The sequence below is a fragment of the Asparagus officinalis genome, chromosome 5 (genome assembly GCF_001876935.1).
Source record: "Asparagus officinalis chromosome 5, Aspof.V1, whole genome shotgun sequence".
Lineage (NCBI taxonomy): Eukaryota > Viridiplantae > Streptophyta > Magnoliopsida > Asparagales > Asparagaceae > Asparagus > Asparagus officinalis.
The window spans coordinates 126112717-126136406 of record NC_033798.1 but is presented as its reverse complement, the minus strand read 5'-3'; the positions used below and the strand labels follow the sequence as shown (position 1 = coordinate 126136406).

The 23690-nt window shown below is 34.3% G+C and overlaps 1 protein-coding gene across 1 annotated transcript; it reads left to right on the top strand.

Annotated features, from left to right (window-relative positions):
* LOC109841180 (BRCA1-associated protein) lies at positions 188-19175 on the top strand. The gene is made up of 12 exons (XM_020410070.1): positions 188-293; positions 10686-10801; positions 10903-11011; positions 11096-11210; positions 13017-13114; positions 13352-13458; positions 13577-13826; positions 13924-13977; positions 14229-14372; positions 14509-14573; positions 16502-16556; positions 18648-19175. The coding sequence occupies exons 1-12, from the start codon at positions 249-251 to the stop codon at positions 18804-18806; spliced, it is 1317 nt and encodes a 438-aa protein (XP_020265659.1). The 5' UTR covers positions 188-248; the 3' UTR covers positions 18807-19175.

Below are 23690 nucleotides of genomic sequence, written 5' to 3'. Positions count from 1 at the left end.
TGTGAAATTAACCCTAATATATCGAGAATGGGTGTTTCTCGTAAATTTACCTAATATATCTTGGACCGACTTAATTTCCTGTGCCGTGACGAGAGCTGCCTATTTACCGCGAGAGGCAGAGGAGGGACCGCGGTGCACTGGAGTTGAGTTCGAGGTTCATTTCGCCCCTCTCTTCTCCAAATCACCCCGCCACCCAGGCCGTCCACTTCTCGTCGGGGAACCCTAGGATCGAGGAGACTCGCGGCATCATGCATTTGTACCCCGATGACCCCTCTCCCTCCTCCGATCTCCCGGTATCAATTATTCTCTTGTTTTTTTTCCTGGTGTAATTTGAACTAGAACTGATCGAATTCTAGGGTTTTGAGGAGTAGGAGATTGAATTCTGGGTTTTTTTTTATAGATATCAAACGACTTTGATGATAATGAGCGTTCTAGAACTTATTCTCCCTTCTGGTGAAACGTGATTTATTGGAATTCTAGGTTGGTACTGACTGAACCTAGAATTGATCGAATTCTAGGGTTTCTAGGGCGGGAGATGGAATTCTAGGGTATTTGGAGTTGCTGATGGGACTCAAATTAAAATTGAAGATGGAATTCTAGGTCTAATATCTAATTCTTTTGAAGATGATAATGAGGGTTCGTTAACTGGTCGTTTTGGTGTGTACCACTGGAACTTGAGCTTCTAGCTGAGATGTAAGAATTGTTTCTTTCTTCTGGTAAGTCAAATGTAACAATTGGAATTCTAGGGTACTACTGGTTGAACCTGGGATTCATTAAATTCTAGGGTTTTAGCGTAAGATATGGAATTCTGGGGTTTTTGGAGCTGGAGCTGTAACTATGGGGCTTTTGAGTATTGAATGGATTTGATGGTTTACAGAGAACCCTAGTGGTACAAAAAGCTGCATATGCAGTATTGTAGGTCTTTGACAGATGATAGTGTGTGCGTGCGTGCGTGTGTGTGTGTGTGTGTGTGGGGGGGGGGGGGGGGGGNNNGACTTTTTGGTGCTTATTGTGGAATTTGAGCTTTTCAGTTTCTCTTCTGTTGAAGTAGAGTAATCGGAATTCGATGGAGGTAAAAGTTATCTTCCATTGTGGAAGAGGGCTGTACGTCTCCCCTCCTTCTACCAGGAAAATCAACGCTAAGGTTTTATATGGTTCGAAGTTGATCTCATCTGGTTTGATAAAATTCTTGCTTGTCCTTTTTTGGGATTAAAATTGGATGTTGGGTAGTTCTATTGTCTGGAAACTGACATTTTCAGATTCAAAGTCTCTTTGGGTCCTCTAATAGTAGTATACTAATATTCAACCCGTGCCAAGCACGAGCTAGTGTTAGCCTGTGAACTATTGTAACATCCCATATGTAAATCCTCACGCCAATCGTAGAAACTAATTGATACACTAGACTCTGCAACTGTTCTCTCAGGCTACCATGGCCCACAAATATATCAATAAAATAACACATCTTATTCTTTCGGCGATCCATTGCCTTGAGAGCCATGATCACTATCAACAAACAGTTCAGCTATACTTCAACATTTTTTTGGTAAGCAAGTAAAACTTTATTACCAAATTGTAATATTGCATGATTAAACAATCCCTATATAAAGTAAACTCTCTCAAAACACCCAACTCATCTTAACAATATATGCACAATATTTATCACATAAAGCATCAAAAACCTATCAACAGCTAGAAGAAAGAAAATGCAATACTGCAGATCAGGATCTCTGTTTCTTCATGAACTCTGGAGCTATATACACAGTTTGACACCGTTGCCTATTCCTCATTGTATATCTGAGTGTCTTGATTGTGTTGCATTTGGCCTTGATGTCATATATAGCTGATTGAACACAGTCTATTGACACAATCTTCTACTGGAGATCAAATAGTTTTGAGCTCTTCACTCAAGTAGATGTATACTTCAAAAGCGCAGAAAAATTGGTATTTAGGTTATATTCAAAATTTTGCTTAGAAGAGAAAGAAATTTTGAAACATACAACAAAGAGACCAAATGAAAATGTTGTTGAATAGTGTATAGCCACTGGAAGTTCTTCTGGGGCTCTATATCACAATCTGATGATATAAAGCAATGAGCTAAAGTAATTAGTGTGGTAAAATATCTAAAGTGGGAGGGATAACTGCATTGAATTTGGATAAAATGGTTTTTGCATTCTAAATTTAGATACCTCATGAGTGTACTTCCTTATAGGAATAGTGAAAGCTCTACTGACTCCAAAGTACTCCAAGATAGATAATCACATATGTTATTAAAATAAAATCTGAAGGAGTGAGATAATCAATTGTACATAATTTGATAACCAATTGTACAGATGTACACCATCATGTCAATGCATTATTTCATAATATGCATCGTAATATTCCTCCTATCAATCAAACGCAAATCCAAGGTAAAATTCTCATGACATATTCAACAATCTCAAGCTCTGCGTCTATGTATCTCATTAAAGAACCAATATTTGCCCAATTACTCATAATTATGATAACTATTTTGAAGAAAATTCAAAGTGGGCATGTAGAAAATCACATACAAAATCCAAGTTTGGTATTACCAAGGTGAAACTTTGCAGCAAAGGTGATACTTTGACAACCAAGTTTGGTCCTTTGGCATAGATCATGCATTAATAAACAAAGCTTATCAGATACATTACTAATATTATGCTAATAATAATGATAAAAGAGGAAATTTCACAATTTCTATTGATTAAACATATCTCTCCCTCAGAAGTAATCAAAGGAGCACAATTTAGAGCCCAAAAATTGGAGAAGTCTAAAATAACTACATCATCGCCGGTATAACTTATAGCTAGCAAAAACGACAATACAAACTTCTTCCTTCAAATTATGAGCCTTCACATCAGGAAACTGTGGATAAAAATCAAAATAAAAGATTAGTATAATACTACAATCCAATGAATTCCATTCACATGAAAACTAGAAAACAACGAGAAAAAACTAAAGGAACTGAGGAAAAAAGGAAAAAAAGAGAAAAAGGAAATCAAAAAGTACACTCTTTTGTCACTGTTTGCCTGAAATCACTCAAGGAAAAAAAATCGAAAAGATACCCTGAAGTTCTAAAGTTCATGTACAGTTATTCAGAATTTTGTAGTATTTCTTAGGCAATACAAACTTCAGGTATCAAAGTTAACGTAGCATAAACTTTCAAGTACACAACTAAAGAAATAATTCCAAGTATAATATATCTAGAATAGCTAATTGTCATATTAGACGAAATGTTCTTCCCATGACCAAGCTTATCTAACTAACACAAAGGAGTTGATCTTCCCATAAGCCTAAAAAGAAAAAAACATATTCATAATAAATTTCATAAAAATTAGAAAACAATGATATCCTCCTCCTTTGAACAAAGATCTTAGAGGCATAAGATAGTTGTAACATGATAGATCATCAGAACATAAAGGAGTTTGACCTTAATGTATTCTTAATTTTTTTTTAAAAAATTGGAGTTCGAGCTTATTGTAATTAAATATGTATGTATGCAGAAATTTAGTCAATAGATTCGCATAATCAAAGGAACATTGATAAAGGTTGGATTTCAACAACAAAGAAAATAATCCAAATTCAGTTTATAGGTAATAGGTTCATAGTTTTTTCCTCAATCATAATAGTGAATATATCATTAATAACAACATAACTCACAATACATTTGAATTTTTTAAGAAAAAGAGGTAAGATTTGAGTTTTTCTCGCAAAATTTGGAGTATGAGCTTAATCAAAGTTAAATATATACAATAAACTATATAATGGACTGCCTATTGAATTTCTATATAAGTTCAGTCTAATTACAAAAAGTCACTAAAATTGGTTAAATTCCCTCAATTTGAGCATTGTTCCAATCCATTAATACATCAAAATATAATATAATATATAATACTTAATTACAGAAAATCCAATAAGAAATTATGAGATTGGATCTATTTCTTAGCCTAGGATCATGAATCTGGTAAACTACAGGAACCTGAATCCATTGAGGGGAATTTGCACAGAATTGATAAGAAGGGAGTTAGATTGAGCTGTGGAGATTGAGTTGAATCATGAAGTCTATAGGATTGCTTGAGAATAAGATCAAAAAAAGCCAAAACAAACAAACAAAACACCCAACTGCTTATCCTTACAAAACAAAGAATTCATAATTAAAATATTAAGGAATATAATAAAATTATGAGCTATAATTCATATAAAAACAAACACAATGCAGGAAAAAAGAAAGAATGGAGAGAGAGAAGCTTGATCATGGCAAATTCAAGAAAAGACCCAATATAGTCACAACCACAATATGTACATTCCCAATCAAATATGTTAAAAAAAAATTCAAATATGTTCAAAAAATATTATACATTGTTGAAGCTTGAGTAGTTAAAGCCATAGTCCATCCATCCCCAATCGACAATCCAATTGATACGCAATCCCCTTAAATTCACGATAAGATTGCAAATCCATAAAACCAGAGTTAGCATTAAACAAAAAAGTTGCTCAAAAATTCATTTCCATCTCTAGCTTAACAAAACATCACTAATCGAGACTATTCCACTATTGTAGGTAGGGGTGGGCAAAAACCGAAACAAACCGGTTCAACCGAAAAAACCGTCCGAAAAAACGGATCGGTTAACCGAACCGAATTAAATGGATGAGAAGAAGACTCTAAACCGTCCAAACCGAATTAAACCGGTCTGGATCCGGTTTGAACCCCTGAACCGCCCAAAAAACCGAACCGAATTCTTAAACAAAAAGTAGCTGCGAGCCTTGGGTGTGAAGAAAATTTATGGCTGAATGTTTAGCATTTAAGAATTGTGGGGTGGTGGAGTTTATACTAACATATATTTGAGTACGCTAATATAGTTAAGTGAGATTTCCGTAAATCAATATAAGATGTTGAGGTTGAATGATAAATTTAGTGTTTTGATCAAATTTCAGTGATAACATGAATACAGCTTGTTGGTGCTGGATATCAAATTAACCTATAGTATAGGCTGTCAAGGATATAAGATAATTCTTGATGAGAAAAAGGCAGTTAAAAATTAACGAAAATCATCAAAAGGTGTGTGTGCTTGCCAAACATTGTTCTTTCTCTAAAAAAAGCTACATAATTACATGGTCCTCCTAGTGTATTAAGCTAGTTATATTCAGATCATACAATTTGATTAAGTGGCTTAGTACAGTTTTGAGTGTTTCTTTTCAGTTTTGATTGCTTCTTTTCAGTTTTGGATGTAACTAAAACTTACCCAGATTTTTGTGAAATGGAGTTAATTCGGTTCAAAACCGAAACCGAACCGAACCGAACCGAATTTCGGTTGGGCCGAATATTCGGATGAAGGGGAAAAAATCTGGATCTGGATGAGAGTTTTGAGAATCCGAAAAATTCGGATTGGATGCGGATTGGGCTTAAAACCGAACCGAACCGAATACGCCCAGCCCTAATTGTAGGAAAGTGTGTAGATTCAACTCATTCAAGCAACATCAGTTTAGGAGGAACAATCGAAACCTGCGAAATTAGGGATAAGAACAAGAATAATTTTTTTCATAAAAATTATATGAAAAAGAATGTGCAAGAAAAGAATGGAAAGATCTCCCCTTTGATTGTTTGCCACTACAAATTCAAGAAATCAAGAAAAATATTAAAAATCTAACTTAAAATTAGGGATCAAGAACATACCCTAGAAAAATAGGGAGGTGAAAATATAAATCCTAGAAAAGAATTTTTTTATAAAAATTATTCAAAGACAAATATGCAAGAAAAGAATGAAAAAAAATCTTACCTTTGATTGTTTGTTGCTGCAAATTCAAACCTAAAAAAAATCTACATAAACTTGGGATCAAGAACAAACTCGATAAATTTTTTCATAAAAGTTAAATAAAGAAGAATATGCAAGAGAGAGGAGAGCCTCTGAGTTGCTTGAGAAATAAAACTAGGGAGAAGAGAACCTTCGAGTTGCTCTGAGCTGTAGGATCTTTCTTTTCCTCTCCTTTGTTTGTAAACAAAATTAGGGTTAGGGTTGGGGTTTTGGATGGTTTCGAGAAGCAATCGGGGAGATCTAGGGTTAGATTGGTATCTTCCGCTTCCAGCTCTAATCAGCGAAGGTGGAGGAAATGGATGTTGACTTTTGGTGGAGTCTCTTGAAGCGTAGGAGAGTGATGGTGAGGGCGATCTTGAGAGAGTTAGGGTCGGACGTCGATGAGGTTGATGATGGCGTTGCTATTTTCTTGAAGCGAACTTTGATTTGTGAGAGAGAGAGAGGGAGAGGGAGAGAGAGAGAGAATCTTTCTCTCTCTCTAAAACCCTAGAACAACCCTTTCAGAAGATAACCTTAGGATTTTCATTTCAAGAAGAGATGAAAACAATCATTTCAAGAAGAGAAAATAAAAAAGAAGAATTAGAGATTACCTCAAATATTGAGAGAGGAAAATAGAGAGGAAAACAAAGAAGAAAAATGGGAACTAGGGATTACCTTAGAGATTGAACTCCTATCTTTTTTTCCCTTATCCTTTTTTTTATCTTTTTTCTTATTCTTTTTCTTATCCCTTCCCTCCACCCTTGAGGATTGTAAAGTTATACTAGGAGAGAGTTTAAATACACAACATAGATTGATGGTTTTAGACATATCTATTAAGAAGTGGAGTAGAAAAACTAACGTGAACAAAAGACTAAGAACTAAATTGTGGAATTTAAAAGGAGAGAATTTAATACATTTTAAAGATAAGATAATGAAAGAAGATATATGAAACATAGATAATGAGACTAATATTATGTGGAATAACATGTCTTCTTGTATTAGAAAAATGGCTAAGATATACTAGGATAATCTAAAGGTTATACATTATACTGTAATAAGAGTTGGTGGTGTAATGAGAGTGTGCAAAAGATTATTAGCGAGAAAAAACTTTATATAAATAGTGGCAAAAGTATAGTAGGAAAAACTTAGAAAATATAAAATAGTAAGGAAGGAAGCAAAAAGAGTGGTTAGTGAGAATAAATACAAAGCTTATGAATTTTTTTATAAAAAGTTAGAATCTAAGAAGGGAGAGAAAATATAAATATAAATATATTTGATTTATCAATCAAAGGCCAAGATCTCCTCATGCACAAAAATAGGCGGGAGATGCGGATAAGATATTATCCTTTGAATATGAATAAGCCTCAGCATAAAAGAAAGCCTTGTGAACTCCTTACACCCCTCGTATAATAGTTACGCTCACCCCTTATCCTCACCCTCACCCCTACCCCCACCCTCACCCTCACCTAACCCTAACCCTAACCCTAACCCTAACCCTAACCCTCAACCTCACCAGTTGTTAACATTAGAGAAAGGAAGAGTAGAGATTTGGGTAATATTAGGTGTATTAAAAGTGAGAATCAAAGAGTTCTAGTGACCAACGGGGAAATAAGAAAGAGATGGAGGGGTTATTTTTATCAATTGTTTAATGATAATCAAATAAGTGAGCAAAATAGAGATTTTGACCATGTACTGAATGATAGGAGCTATAGATATTGTCGTAAAATGTGGATTAGCGAGGTTAAATATGCTCTAAAGAAAATAAAAAGTGGATGAGCCGTAAGACATGACGATATCCTATTGAAGTTTGAAAATATCTTGGAGATATAGGTTTACGATGGTTAACTAAACTATTTAATAAGATTACTGAGGCGAAAAGAATGTTGATGAGTGGAGGATTAATATTTTGACACCAATATATAAAAATAAAGGGGATATACAAAGTTGCTCAAATTATTGAGGTATAAAACTCATGAGTCATACTATAAAACTTTGAGAGAGGTTAATTGAGCAAAGACTAAAAAAAGAGACATGTATATCTGAAAATCAATTTGGTTTTATGCTTGGGAGGTCAACTATGGAACATGTACATATTTTGAGATGGTTGATAGAGAGATATAGAGAGAAGAGAAATGACCTACATATGGTTTTTATCGATCTAGAAAAACTTATGATAGAGTACCTAGAGAGGTAATGTGGTGGGTGTTAGAAAAAAAATATGTATCTAGTATATATATTGATGTGATTAAAGATATGTATGATAGAATAACAACTAGAGTAAGATCTAATGAAGGAGAGACTAAACCATTTCCTATTACCATAAGTTTACACCAAGGGTTAAGTCCTTATCTTTTTGCATTAGTTATGAACCAACTAAGCACATTCAGGATAAAATTTTAAGGTGTATGTTATTTGCAGATGATATAGTATTAGTTGATGAAACTAGAAGATGCATTATTGCTAAAGTAGAAAGATGGAGACAAGCTCTTGAGTCTAAAGGTTTTAGAATTAGTAGAATAAAAACAGAATATATGTAATGTATTTTTAGTAAAAATAGAAAAGAAAGAGCGCCTATGGTACATATTGCTGGAAAAAATACCTAAAACTAATCATTTTCGCAATTTAGGATCTATCATTAGACATGATGGTGAAATAGAGGATGATGTTGTGCATCGAATCAAATCGAGATGATTGAAATAGAGGAGTGCTTCGGGAGTCTTATGTGATCGTAGAATACTAATAAAACTAAAGGAAAAATTCTATAGGACGGCTATAAGACCAACTATGCTTTATGGATCAGAATGTTGGGCAATTAAAAAACATGTTTAAAAAATGAGTGTAGCAGAAATGAGAATATTACGATGGTCTTGTGGGTATATATTAAAAGATAGGATAAGAAATGAATGCATCCATAGTAAATTAGAGGTTGCGCCTATTGATGATAAAATGAGAGAGAATAGATTTAGATGGTTTGGTTATGTACAAAGGATAGGAAAAGTGATAATATTAGAGTTAATGAGGCTAAGAGATCTAGAGGTCGACCTAGAATGACTTGGTCAGAATCAATTAAGAATGATGTGATTAAGACTAACGTAATGGAGGAAATGACCCGTAACAGAATGGAATGAAAAAATAGAATTCATGTAGCCGACCCCAAATATTTTGGATAAAGTCTTGGACCTTGGTTGTTGTGGTGGTTGTTGTTTTATGATAGACTTTGAAGTGAAGGGTGTAATTAAAAACCCAACTTATCCTTTATCCTCCATCATATACAAGAAGAAAAAAAGATTAAGAAAAATGGTAAGGAAAAAAAGTTTATTCAGAAAATTAAGCAGATAAAAAATGGTAAGGAAAAAAGTCTGCTTAGGAAACTGAGCAGAGCTTTGAACTTACTTGTAAAGGAAATGGAAGATGGATGATAAAAGATAAATTAGCCATTGGGTTTTTAATTACACCATTCACTTCAAAATCCATCATACATAAGAGGGGAATAAAAAAACAGATTATGAAAAATGGCAAGGAAAAAAGTATGCTCAAAAAACTGAGCAGCTCTGAAGCACGGATTCGCCCCCAGAGGCCACGAATCTGTGTCCGACTCAAATCAGACACGGATTCGTCACGACACGTGCATGACACATGTCGGACACGGTCAATCCGTGTCTGAAAGGGTCAACGGTCAAATTAGGCTCGGACACGGTCAAAGGAGCTCGGACACGGCCCGGATTCGTCGAAGGCCGATTCATTCGGGTTGCGGGATTGATGGTTGCGGGATTGGTTGTTAAAATCCAACCCGAACCGTTCAATTAAAAAACCCATCCCTATTTCTCCAATCTCCCGTTCGATTCGATCCTCAGCTGACCCAAACGAAAGAAAATAAGAAAAAACCCTAACCCTAATCTCTCTCAATCTCTCAGCTTCCACTTCTTCTTGAGGTACTTTTTGTTTACAAACTTGTTATTTTGTGATAGATTCATATTTTAGATTGTTAGTTGAATTTTATAATTTTTTCTATATATAATAATATTTTTTAAAAAAAAATCCTTGCCGTATCCCCGTATCCTATTTTTTTGGATTTTGTCGTATCCCGTATCCGTGTCCGTATCATGTCCGTGTCCCGTATCCGTATCCGTGCATCATAGCTGAGCAGAGCATTGAACTTACTAGTAAAGAAAATGAAAGATGAAGGATAAAGGATAAATTAGCCATTGAGTTTTTAGTTACACCCTTCACTTTTAAAATTCATCATACATAAGTGGGAATTAAAAAAGATTATGAAAAATGGTAAGGAAAAATGTCTGCTTAGGAAACTGAGCAGAGCTTTGAACTTACTAGTGAAGGAAATGGAAGATGGAGGATAAAGGATAAATTAGCCATTGGGTTTGTAATTACACCCTTCACTTCAAAATCCATCATACATAAGAAGAAAAAGATAAGAAAAATGGTAAGGGGAAAAAGATAGGAGGAGTTCAATCTCTGAGGTAATCCCTGGTTTCCATTCTTCTTTTTTGTTTTTCCTCTCCGTTTTCCTCTCTCAATCTCTAAGATAATCTCCGATTCTTCTTTTTCATTATCTCTCTTCTTGAAATGATTGCTTTCATCTCTTCTTGAAATGAGAATCCTAAGGTTATCTGTGAGAGGGGTGCTGTAGGTTTTTTTTTTTTGAGAGAGATCCAATGGCGTGGAAAAAGGTGTTTGTGTTGAGGTCTTTGTCAGTGAAACATGTAGGGCCTGAAAAGTTTATTGTAGCATTCTAATGTTTTTGCTATAAGATTTAAAGTAGTTGATATTATGGCACTCGACAGCTTGTTTTTGTCTTTTCAGATTGTATAGGGCAAAGAGTTGTGAATTCACTTTTTCAGAATTTGATGTTTTCAGGTGGGAAGAAAGCCCCTCGTTTGTGTGTTGGCGGTTCCGAACCACATGACTTATGCTGATTTTTGCCAGTTCTCTGGTTCTTTCATTCAACACATGCTTGAAATGCGAATTGTGAGGTAACATCTAGATGATAATTCATTCACAATCAACATTTTTAGTGAGAATTCTTCATGGTTTAAGAAAATAATTGAGTTGATTATTATTATTGATTTTTTAGGACTGATGGGATGGAGGATCAATACAGTGTTCTAATAAGGTTTGATGACCAAACTTACGCAGATGCCTTTTTTAAGCATTTCAACGGGAAGAGGTTTTCTTCTTTGGAGGTTTACAATCTTTTGAAGCCTTTACATAATGTCAAGTTCTTTCTAAAAAAATTCACATGCTACTGAGTATTTTTCTTTGTGTAGGTTGATATCTGTCGTGTTCTTTATACCGTAGATGTACAATACACAGGATCAATAGAACGTGCTCAGGGTTCACTGGCCAGTTCAGCTGAACAGCCTTCTTGTCCAGTGTGTCTTGGTAAGTGTTCTTAATGTAAGTTCTGGTAGCTGGTTAACCTTGTGGTAAGAATAAAATCTTATGGAATTATTGCTTCCCTGAAGTTGGAGCTTTTTCAGATTCAAAGGCTACTTACCTTCATTTTAGTCTCAGTTAAAAGTAAATATAGTACATATTTTTCAGGTTTTGAGGAAAACCGGTACATTGTAAGCTATCATCTCCACTAGCATTTGTTATGTAATGTGCCTTTCTGACTCTGTGAGGCAAATATTTTGTTCCCTTAACAGGGTATGGTTCCTGTCTTTTTCGTTACCTGTTCCCCACCCCTCCCTCCTTCTATATATATGTTCATGCATTCGTGAGTACACGTGGAAGCATCATCTAACCTCTTCACATCTAAATTTTGTAATTTTCTTATATATCAGTTTTTTGTGCTTTATTAAACTATTCAATTTGAAATTTACTACTTAGAAGGACTTGGACACAAATCTGCCCATTGAAATTTGATGTTAGAATGTCCACTTTGAAGAACCTTTTCATTGCATTTGATCTATGTAAATTATGATCTGAAGTGTTTATGAACCAAGTTTTAGAAAATTCTTGGATTTCTCTTTCAAAACTAGCATTTCTTGGTGTCAGGATTTTCAAGGTATTCTGATCATGCCAGCTTTTGGGTTCTAGATCTGTGTGACAGAAACTATTTATCTTAACAACTGGCCATTTTCTATTGCACTTTTTGTGCCTAGTTGACGAATGAATTAAAGAACTCAACAGCATTCGAGCTTTGGTTGTTAGGGAGTTGACATGATGTAGATTAATTGTAACAACATAGATTATTCATCTGAATGATGTAATATGAACTTGAACGTAAAGGATGCAATTTTCATATCCTTCAGGAAGTAACCAAGTATGCAAGTGTGCGTGCGTGTGCGTGCTTGCATGCGTGGGTGGGTGTGCATACCTGTAACATACTTATTGTACTTCGTTGGGCTGTTCCGGTAGGTGTTAGTTCCATGTGTAACCCATCAAAACAAATGTAGTTCTCTCCCCCTTTCCAACAATAATGACAATGATAGCACATATATGCCTCTGCAGTCTGCACAATGGACCACAATTTGGAGTTTTATTAACCCCCTCCTTTCAGCATGCACAATCAAAATGAACTATAACTACAAGAAAAGTATATAATTGTCGAGGTTGCATTTCTACCCTTCAATACACAGGAAACAATTGACCCTTGCACCTTGTTTGGTACGCGAGAATTGAGTCAAGTGAGAATGGAATGAAATAAGGAATAGAACGGCTAGTGGGAATGGAATGCTCATTCACATCTCACGTGTGGGTGCAATTAGGGAATAAAGTGGGAATAACCTTTTTTTGTTATTAAATTTGTGGTATGGTAACTAATATGCCATTAAAGAACATTTGGAATGCTCATTCCCACATAAAATGGGAATGAATGAGAAGTGGGAATGAGCATTCTAGCTTCCAAAAAGGTGTTATGTTTGGTATGCATGAACTAGAAGTGGGAATGGGCATTCCATTCCCACCCATTTTTGTGTACCAAATGAGGCGTTAAAGTGAAGAATTAAGATGGAGGAGAAGGAATAAGCTTGTATACGTCGTAGGAAAAAGAGAATGGCAGTCATAAGAATCTTATATGCATATCTCCGACATGATCTATTTCTTTCTTGCATGTAGTATAAGCAGAATTTCTTTTGACATGCAATTATGTGACTTCTCATGTCGTCACTGTCTCATACATGATCTTTATAATCAATCTACTAGTTCTTAACAGTGATTGATTTCTTTTCTTTTTTGATGCAGAGAGGCTAGACCAAGATACCGGTGGGATTCTCACAACAATTTGCAATCATTCTTTTCATTGTTCTTGTATATCGAAGTGGACAGATTCTTCTTGTCCGGTTAGTACATCTATTGTCATTGTTTCCAAGTTGGTTTAATGTTAACTCGCAATTTTGTGATGTATTGCTCATTATATATACACACACACATGATGAGTACTGGTCTCCATAGCGGTTCCTTCTCCTTCAGCATTTATCTGTTGTTTTAAGTACGCATTTGAAGTTGCATCTTCTTGTTTGATTTGATATTTTTACACTTTTTTTTGGTTTAATAGTTTGATTTTATACCTTCTCTAGGTTTGCAGGTATTGCCAACAACAACATGAAAAATCTACATGTTGTATTTGCGGGATTCCTGAGAACCTCTGGATATGTGTTATCTGTGGTTTTGTTGGTTGTGGAAGGTAAAACATGTTTCAGATGTAAAATTTGCTTATATGTGGCCTAAGAAAAGAAGACTATTAATTTTGAATCAAACATATAACTTTAGTTCATTACTTTGGTTCATTTTTCATTTAACAGATACAAGGAAGGCCATGCTATTAGACACTGGAAAGAGACGCAACACTGCTATTCACTTGAATTGGAAACTCAACGCGTCTGGGACTATGTTGGCGACAATTATGTTCACCGGTTAATTCAGTCAAAAACTGACGGGAAGTTGGTAGAGTTGAACTTCCATTGCACTTATGCTGATCATACACGTGGAACTTGTGAATGTAGTGCTGATACTGGAATCAATGAGGCTCTTTTCAGCAGTAAAGTTGATGCTGTAATTTTTAGCTTAAGGATTTCTTTTTCCGGAAATTATGCATTAAGTATAACATTAAAATATTTCTACGCTTACGATTCTTCCTTTACTATGACAGATTGTTGAAGAGTATAATGACCTCCTTACATCCCAACTTGAGAACCAAAGAAAAGTATGTACTGACAATATTTTTCATGTTCACTTTCTTGTTGAAACTTTTGAACAACGTAATTCACATCTAATTCAGCTCAAGAACCATTTCTAGAAACTTCTCATTTTACGACTTCCTTGATAAATGGGCTTATATTAGTTTTTGTATTGGGTCAAGAAGACTGCATCAAAAGTGATATCAGCTAGCATGCAAAGGTTGAATATGGATTATGAGTTGATATGTTCTAATGTAGTAACTTTTTTTGTTGGTAGTATTTTGAATCACTATTGCAAGAAGAAAAGGAGGAAACTGAGAGAGAATTGTCTGGAGCTATTGAAAAGTCTGCAAGTTCAAAGCTGCAAAAGTTAAAGTCCAAGCTTGATAAGTGTGTTGAAGAGAAAAAATTTCTTGATGATGTAAGTACCTAATATTTCTAGTGCATAGATTTGCAATTTGCTGTTTAACAAATTTAGAGATATCTCCAGAAATTATATATTTCTAAATTAGTAAAACTGTCGATTTATCCACGAACAAGTTGTTTATTGCTTGCAGATTAATGAAAATCTCATGAAAAACCAAGACATGTGGAAAAGTAAGATTCAGCAGATCGAAGAAAGGTATTTGCCTTGCTACTACAATCTCTGCTCATACTTCATAGTAAACAGATGATGAAGCGAGCATATGATGTAACAAATAGAAGATTGATCATCTCATAGATGACACTGTTTCTCATGTCTCTACATGTTAAATCAGTAAAACATGTTTAAACACATTGTGAAATCATGTGTTTTTGGACACTTCTCACCTGGGATATAATGGTCCGCTAGACGTTATATTATTTAAAATTCATACATTTTAGCCAATTTGTTCATTATGAAACCACTCAGTGAAGAGGAAAGGTCTGCAGACCACTTAAATTCATGAATTTGCTTCAGAACATCTTTTTTTTCATTTTTCAAGTGCATACATAGCATAAAGGGGTAAGGAATTAGATCTCACAATAGTTTTTCACTAAAGTCATATGTTTCCGTTTTCTTGTATGGATCTCCAGGATTTGTATAAGATTCAGATTTTAGATCTGATTTCATCTTCTAGATTTGTACCTTTAACCGAGGGCTCAAATTTGGTTTCGGTGTTTTACATCCTCTAGCAAGGTTCCATTTGTTATTTGTTGAATTCTTTTTTGGAATTTTTTTTAGAGAGTTGAGTTTTGAAGCTGAGCAGATCTATTCCTCGTCCACTTTGGTTGAAACTTATTCATAAACATGTCTTGCATACTAAGTCTATTTTCAGACTTATTGGATAATTGTTTATTATTTATGGTTTTCTTATCTAAATAGTTTTTTGAATAATTTTTGAAGTTCAATTATGAGGACTACTGTTGTGAATCTCATGGTTTTAACAGTTGTTCATGTCTGTTTCACTATTTATTCTTGACAGGTACTCGTACACTACTGGGTTTGTTGATTTGACCAGAGTCTTTGTGAACCATGATGTGTATAAATTAAGGTCGCTTAATATCGGTTCAGCCAGACCCACTTGTTACCCATTTTAGATTGGTCATAGTTCCTCATCGTCTTCCTAGATAAAATTTAAGGCGGAATGGGTGGGAATGGAATACTCATTCCCACTTCTCATTCATGCCTACCAAACACAATGTCTTTTTGAAAGCTAAAATGCCCATTCCCACTTCTCCTTTCCCACTTTTTGGAGGAATGGGCGTTCCCATTGACTTGGTAAGGAATGAGCATTCCCACTTAAGTGGAAGTGGGAATGAAAAAATTAAATTACATACCAAATATGCCATAAAATGATTTTCATTCCCACTTGATTCTCTAATCGCATCCAAACATGAGAATGGAAATGAGCATTCCATTCCCACACTCATTCCACTCCGTTCCTTGTGTCATTCCATTCACTTGATCCCATTCCTGCATACCAATTGCAGCTGCAGGTGTTTCCTAACTAAATGGGTGCTTTTATGCAATGGTTGAAGTTTTCTCTCCCTCCTTTCCTTAGCCCCTCCCTTCAAAAAGAGTACCTATTCAGATTTTGCGACAATTGCCCCATTTCCCTCCATTATCAAGGCACCCAACTAACGGTTCTTGATGGAATATCACTTGTTTATGTCAGATTTAAATTGAAAAATGCTAAACAATGGATGATCCTATGTGGTCTTGTCTTTCATTGGCCAAGTCCAATAAAATATGTATAACCTTGATTGACAGGTCAAGAACTGATCAGAAAGCCCTGATAAGTTCGAATAACAGATATCAGATAATCAAGAAATACAGAAAACAAGGCTAGGGGAACGAATAAAAACTGATACTAGTCTAGTAGTAATCTGTTTTTGTTGTTGTCGTCATTACATTTGAGTTGGCTAGATAGAAGACAATCAAGAAATAAAGAAAGGGGCTAGGAGAAAGAATAAAACGCTAGTAGTAGTAATCTGTTTTTTGTTTTTGTTGTTGTCATTCCATTCGAGTTGCCTCAACAGTGAGCTAAATATTTCCTAAAACGGCATTTTCTCTACATTTCATTTCAGAGAGCAAGCTGCTGTTAGGATGAGAGATGAAAAGATACAGAAATTGGAGGAACAGGTATCAATATATTTACATATTTTGATTGTTTGGTGCTCCATTTTTCTTCTTTATGAATTGTTGCGTGATACTGCCATGACTTGCATATGTTGGTTGAAACTTTAAGGACACCTCAACTCTTCATTAACTGTACTAGGTCACTAGCACCACCTTTCACTGAAATTTAGCTCCTATTGCGATGACATGTTCCGGTTCTGCATTTTCATGTGGAAATTAACTTAAGCAGATGCTAGTTTCATTTTCAATGTTCTTCCTGGTAAAATTAGATTCACTTGCTTAGGAATTCATAGTGGCCAAAGTTGAATCAGGAGCTTATTGATGAGCATATAGTGGCCAGCTATAGAGGTGATCATTAAATTGCACGCCTCCATTGATTTGGGAGATCATTTAATGGGATTGCAATTAGGTTTGTTTGGTCGATAACAGAAAACCAACAAACTTATAACCATTCAACCATACTAGCTGACAGTATTAGCTAGATACTAAAACCTCAGGCTTCTGATTGAAACTGTCAAACTTACAGATGCTATCTTGTTAGTTCCAATTTATGTTGGCCGGTTTGTTGACGGTTGTATCGTAGGTTGCCAATAAGCTGTTTTCTGGTAGAATCAGACGTCTCATTGATATGTATAATTTGAAGGGTTAAATGCGGATAGACCCCCTGTAGTCTCGATGTTTTGAACTTACTGCTGCTCAAGTTTTTATTTGCAGATAGAGCCCAAGAGTTACCCTTAGATAAAGAAAATGTTCTTTGACAAATAGACCCTCCAAGGGTGAAAGAGTCAAAAAAAAATTGCTTAATGGTTCTATCTGCAAAAAGAAATTTAGAGGGTATGAAATCCAAAATGCTATAGGGGATCTCTCTGCAATTAACCGAAAAAGTACAGGGTTTCCAGTTACACGAGATGAGGTAAATACCCTCATTTGTGTTGTTTTCTCTGGTTGAATTGCGATACTGCTGTAATGACAATTCGAGATATTTTTGGTGAATTGTATTCATTCACATATGCGTATATATGCCAATTTGAGGATTTTTCTGAAGGGTTGTACTTGGACGCATTAATTGAAGCTGGAGTTTAAAGATTCAATAGATCCGATCAAATGGAAATAGAACTTCAATGCAGTCAAGGATCTCAATTTTAAGTAACCAAATATTATGAATTGGTTTTTCACTTCCGTTATTTTCCTGCTTTATGAATCTGGGCAAGTACCTAAACTTTCAAGACAAAGGATACTTAAATCTAAACTGCAAGCATGCTAACTAGTTAAACTGTCATTTTTTATGTGGTTTAATTTTCAGCGAACGTTGTACAATATAGCTTCTGTTTCAATTGATATATCTTATAATTACTTTGTTGGAACGGTGACTATTATATGCCTGATTAGAATTACTTATACACGTAGCCCTCTGGTGTGGTGGCAGCCCTTATTTAGATGAAAACAACAGTAATCATCATTTGCCTCTTTTCATACAGTGTATATACTGAGTTAAAGGTATTGCCTGACAATAATAGGTATCATATCAAATTTTAAGCATTGATCCAATCCCACTGAATCCGACTATATGCATTATGATTTATTTTCCTAACAAAGGCCACGTTGATTAATAAAGAAAACATTTGGGGAAGATCAAATTTTGAAGTGTCAAAAGTTAATTTGATAGTATCATTCAGGAGGGGGGGAAAACAATTAGTATAAAGTTGGGGATTAAACTCTTGTAGTTATTCCATGTGAAGCACTGAGTCGATGCCTACGAAACTAAACTGAAATTGTGGTGGATACCAAGATTTGACATTCATAGATACTCTTCGCCTAGTGACCTACACAATCATGCAAAATCTTGCTTAGAATAGTACAGAAAATGGAATACCCTAAAAAGAAGATGATGCAGAATTTGGTGTTTATAAGATAATCCAAGGGACTAGAGAGAGCAACAAGTGCTAGATTCAGAAAATATTTTGAATCTCTCTTCTATATCATTTTGTTAATACACTGTCTGAATACGACATTTATGTAATTTTATGTATAGTGCTTCGTTATTTGATAGCTTATATGTATTGTCCTCTTATATTTTCACTTCTTATGCGGCAGCTTCATGATCTGATCGCTCGCATTGAAACTCAGAAGACAATAGACGAGCCAGGTTCAACTTCCGGTGATATCAAAGGAGGCACGGCTGCACCCGGACCTCCGGCTTCTTCCCCGAGAAAAAACAGCAGCAAGCGTGCCGCTAAGAATCGGAAAAGCTAGAATTGTTTTTAGCTATAATGAGCTCCTTTGTTTGTGTATAATTTGTTCTCTATTAAGAGAGCGATTTTCTTTTCGTTGTTCAGGGTGGCAAGTAGGTGGGTTAGAGGAGGCCCTACGTGCATCTTTTTTTACCTGCTCCTGATGGGATTTGTATACGACTCGTGTTCCAAAACTTGGACCTGTCGTCTCGAAATTGACAAGCAAAATTATGGGTCAGGGATAAAACCTCGAGGGACCATCGCCCACTGTAGCACATACGATTAAAAGTTGATCGAACTAACACTTTGTTTGTTAGCTTGGGTTTTTGTGATTTGGTACATAAACGTTGGCCCATGATGAACGAGAACTCAATTATTGGTTTTGAGTAGATGATGCAGGAGTTAGCCCTCCCTACCAATTCGGCAATTATTGTTTTTTTTAACCTGTTCAGGGTATACTTCTTTAAAAAGAGTACTGCTACGGGGATCTAAAATATGGGATCAAAGGAGGGGACATGTGAGGTGTCCCTTTCCTATTGTATAATGAGTTGGTCATGCCAACTCATGCTAACTTATTATGCAATAGTGAGGGGGACACATTACCTGTCCCCTTCCTTGGTCCCATATTTTGGGTCCCGTAGCAGTACCCTAAAAAAAATGGATCATTTTTTGGTTGCCGAGTTTTCCAAATGTCAAGAATATTTGTCTTTTCTTTTGTTATTGGATGTGTCGATAATCAAAAAGCTAGTCCGTATATAACTGAATTCATGACATGATTATCGCAGTCCCATCCAGGGACCATCTAAAAGAACAGAGAAATAAGATACCGTTTAATGGGTATTATTATTAGTACGATATATACTTTAACAACTCGTTATAAATTTTTTATCTTATTGTGAATAAAAAGGTATTCTCTAAAATTTAGGTAATTTCTCATGGTTAAATAAGATTGTAATATTACATTTGAGGTAACTTCTAGCACTTTTGAGCAATTTAAACTTCAAGTTATAAAATTTAGGAAAGTAATGATACTCTACAATATTCAAATGCAATTAGCTTTTTTTATATGTGGATAAATGATTTTAATATCTAGCATAAAAGCGATAATGCTTGGACTCTCATATAAAAAACCCTCTCCATTGTGCGTGACTACGCCATCCAATTCTCATCTAAATTTCTTTTGTCCATTTCCTATATCATCTTCTCCTCATTTTCTTTTCTTTTTTATTATGGTCTCCTCCTCATATAATTAAAATAACACGGTTACTATTTACAAAGCCCCTCCTCTAAAATGATAATTTCATGTTAGGATTTTACGGAATGATTTTTCGGTGTGATGGACTATGTTCAACTTTGAAAAGGATAAATATGAATATAAAATTAAGAACTTATTATATAAGACCCTAGATTTGTTTAATTTGATATAGAATCCCCAGATTTAACAGCTTTTAGTTCAAAATGTAGAACTTTTGAAGCTATTGCAAACTAGTGATCATTTTTTGTTTGAATTTATATTCTTAAGTCAATTAATTCATTTTTTTTTTCATTAATTAGCAACTTGAGAAAAAAGAATGACATAGTAGAAAAACAGTGATCAATATAAGTTTTTGATCTCTTCAGACAAATTTCCATTAAAATTTTTCTGCTAACCCTATAAAATTATTTTTTAAATATTTTTTGTATGAATTTACTATTTGTATCATTGTTAATTTTTCCTGGGCGTTCGACGCTGCTAGTATGAGTTAACTTCTAATGCTTGATTTGATTGAAACTTTAGATATTGTTTAGCCCTAAACATACTCTGAAAAGGATTGTCGACTCTTTTCATAAACAATACCCATCTGATAACTTGTCTTCAACCATTGAGAATGATTTATTGTGAATTTGATGCATTGATGATATATTAGGACGTATTCTTGAACATTTTTTCCCCTCTAATCCTTCTTTCTCTTCTTAAACTTCTTCTTGACTTGTATTATATTTATTTTTCTCAACTTAAGAAATTCTTAAATATTTATGTCCAGATGAGTGGTGAATCTATGTACCACCTTAAGGGAGCAGATGCACCCCATTTTGGATAATAGATATCATCATTCACTCCTCTAAGATTTTTTTTTTTTTCATGGACGTGGTCTCGAGTGCTCAAAAAAGATAGATGACATGTGAGGATAAACTTCGACCAAAGAAACATGTTTCTTCTTTAATGACAAAAATATAAGCCTCTGAGCATGTCTCGCAACATGCTTGTATGTTACTAATTTTACTTATAAGTATCTTTTTAGTTATAAATTAATGAGATCATGTTTGGTAAGGGTTCACTTATCTACTTATTTTCAACTTATAAGTAGCCAAAAAATAAGTTAGGATTTTCCAACTTATTTTTTGGCTACTTATAAGTAGTTTTACTTATTTACGTCAAAAGACCATAATCCCCTTCATACCTCTTTATTAATAGTAGCTATCAGTAACCATAAATAATTTGATATATAATATATATTTTAAATAAATATTTTCTTATTATAAAATACTAATTAGTATAATTAATTAATTAATTACTAATTAACTTACTGATAATTACAACTCATTTAATTAGTTATATTTTTTATTCTTAAGAATAAGTAATTATTATTAATAATTGTTTGTTAATTAATAAATAAATTTATTAAAGAATTATTATTTAATTATTTATTTATATTTTCATTTTTAAAATGAATAATTATCCTTACTAATTAAATCATTAAGTAATAAATAATTTTAATTATTATTATTTCTTTCTTTCTTTCTTTATATTTTTTGTTTTTAATAATAAAAAATATTCTTATTAATTAATTAGTTAACTATTATATAAAGTCATTAATAATTACTAAATTTACTAGTAGTTATTATTTAATTATTAATTAATATTTTTTAATAATAAAAATTATTCCTCTTAAATAATTATTTAGTTAATAAATAAAACTATTAATAATCCTTAATTTAATCAATAAGAAACTAACTAATCAATATTAGTATTAGTAATTAATAACCAAAATTAGTGTAATATACAATTTAGATATATTTAATATTATGAGATAATTAAATTTTAACTAATTAATTAATTTACTAGTAATAATTTTTTATTAATATAAATTAATTACTTAGTCTGAAATATTTATTTGTTATTATTTACTTAGTGTATTAATTAAAAACTATATTAATAAATATTATTTTATTAATATATAAGTAATTAGTTAATTAATTATTAGATTTAACAAGATGTTAGTTTGGGTCATTTGAAAACTATCACAACCTTATAAATTATTGGTTCACCAAACAAATAACTACTATACACATATCCTTATAAGTTAAGAGTTTTATCAAACACCTTACTTTTTTTTACATCCTTATAAGATGTTCTGAAAATAAATAATAACGAACCTATGAGGTAACAAAAAATAAACAGTAGCCAAACATGCTCTCTCCATAGCCCATTTAGGGAACATAGTTTGTATATCTATGTCAAATTTTGTCCCCCTTGCGGATATTATAATTTCGGTTAAAATTATTAGGGAAAAAATATGTCAAGGCCCCCAAAAAAGAAAGTGGTTGTGACTAGGCCCCCCCGTATTATTTTTTGTGTGACAAAACCCCCAATACATGAAATAATTATGTTTCAGCCCCTATTTAACTTTCTAAGACAGCACATGGAGAAACTATTTGCCAAAGCCCTAAAATATCCTTAACCTCGTTCCCGTGGCCTTACTTCCACCGCCTCGACATCCTCATCGGCCCCACCCTCTTCAAAGCGCCCCGCCACCGCTGCGGTTGCCGAGGTCTGCGCGTTGCAGGGCGGCGGCATAGTTCCCGCAGAAGATGAGGACTCAGACCATCACCAACAATGTTAGCGTCAACGTCAAGAAGAGGCCGAGATCGCCGGTGGTGGAGGAGGGGGAGGGGGATGGGTGGAGCTTGTTGGCGAGGGTGGTTCTAGGGTTTGGGGAGGTTTACGAGAGGCTGGAGAGGGGGAAGACGATGCAGGAAGTGGATATTGAGAAGCGGATGATGAGGTTTTTCAAGGAGCTCGAGGTTCAGAGGATGGAGTTCATTATTAATGCCCAGATGGAGATTTCGACGTTGGATCGGCATTTGGGCGAGAGAAGTCATCGGAGGCATCGCCGGAGTTCGAGTGATGTTTACAGTAGCGTTAAATGAAGCCTGGCAAGAAGAAACTGAGAGTATAGTTACTTTCTGATGTAAAAGAGAGTAGCTGATTCAAATTGAAGTGTATATGCATCCACTTGCTCAATATGTACAGAGTATGGTCCTTTTTTGTGCTTTGAGAATCTGATACTGATATCAACGATCATGTTGTTGATGTTACCTGCATTGTTTTTCACTATGGACAATGTTTGTGTGTCTATTGAAGATATGCATATCTAATTTCATCCTACATGTGATGTTAGCGAAGACCGGTTGCATTCTCTAGAGAGTAATTATGGGTGTTTCTGATGCGAAATAGAACTGATTAATATTTACGAATCAAGCATAATAGGTACCAACAAGTTATTGGCTCGGTGGTAACAAGTTGTCAGGACGTTGTTTCAGAACTGCCGGTATGTTGCTGAAGTCAGGTTGAATGAGGACGTTGTTAAGCATTATAACTCGGCTGAACACAGTGCATATATTGAACCACTTGTAGCTGAGCTTCTAATAGAATGATGGAGATAGAAGAATCAAGCAAAGCCATTAAATAATAATGAAGAAAAATTTGTTTCAAAAATTGATTGATTATAAAAACTTGTGCACATATTTATATTGTGTTACTAATTTTAGTTGTATTAACAGTAGATGTGGATGACAAACAATGCAACAAGCTTGTCTTTTATTATTCTTATTGTATTTACAGTATTTTTGCCATCAATTTGAT

Coding starts and splice junctions, on each gene's coding strand:
- LOC109841180 (XM_020410070.1), top strand. CDS start 249: ATGCATTTGTACCCCGATGACCCCTCTCCCTCCTCCGATCTCCCG. Junction 13,115..13,351: donor GGACAGATTCTTCTTGTCCG/GTTAGTACATCT, acceptor TACCTTCTCTAG/GTTTGCAGGTATTGCCAACA. Junction 14,373..14,508: donor AGAAAAAATTTCTTGATGAT/GTAAGTACCTAA, acceptor TATTGCTTGCAG/ATTAATGAAAATCTCATGAA.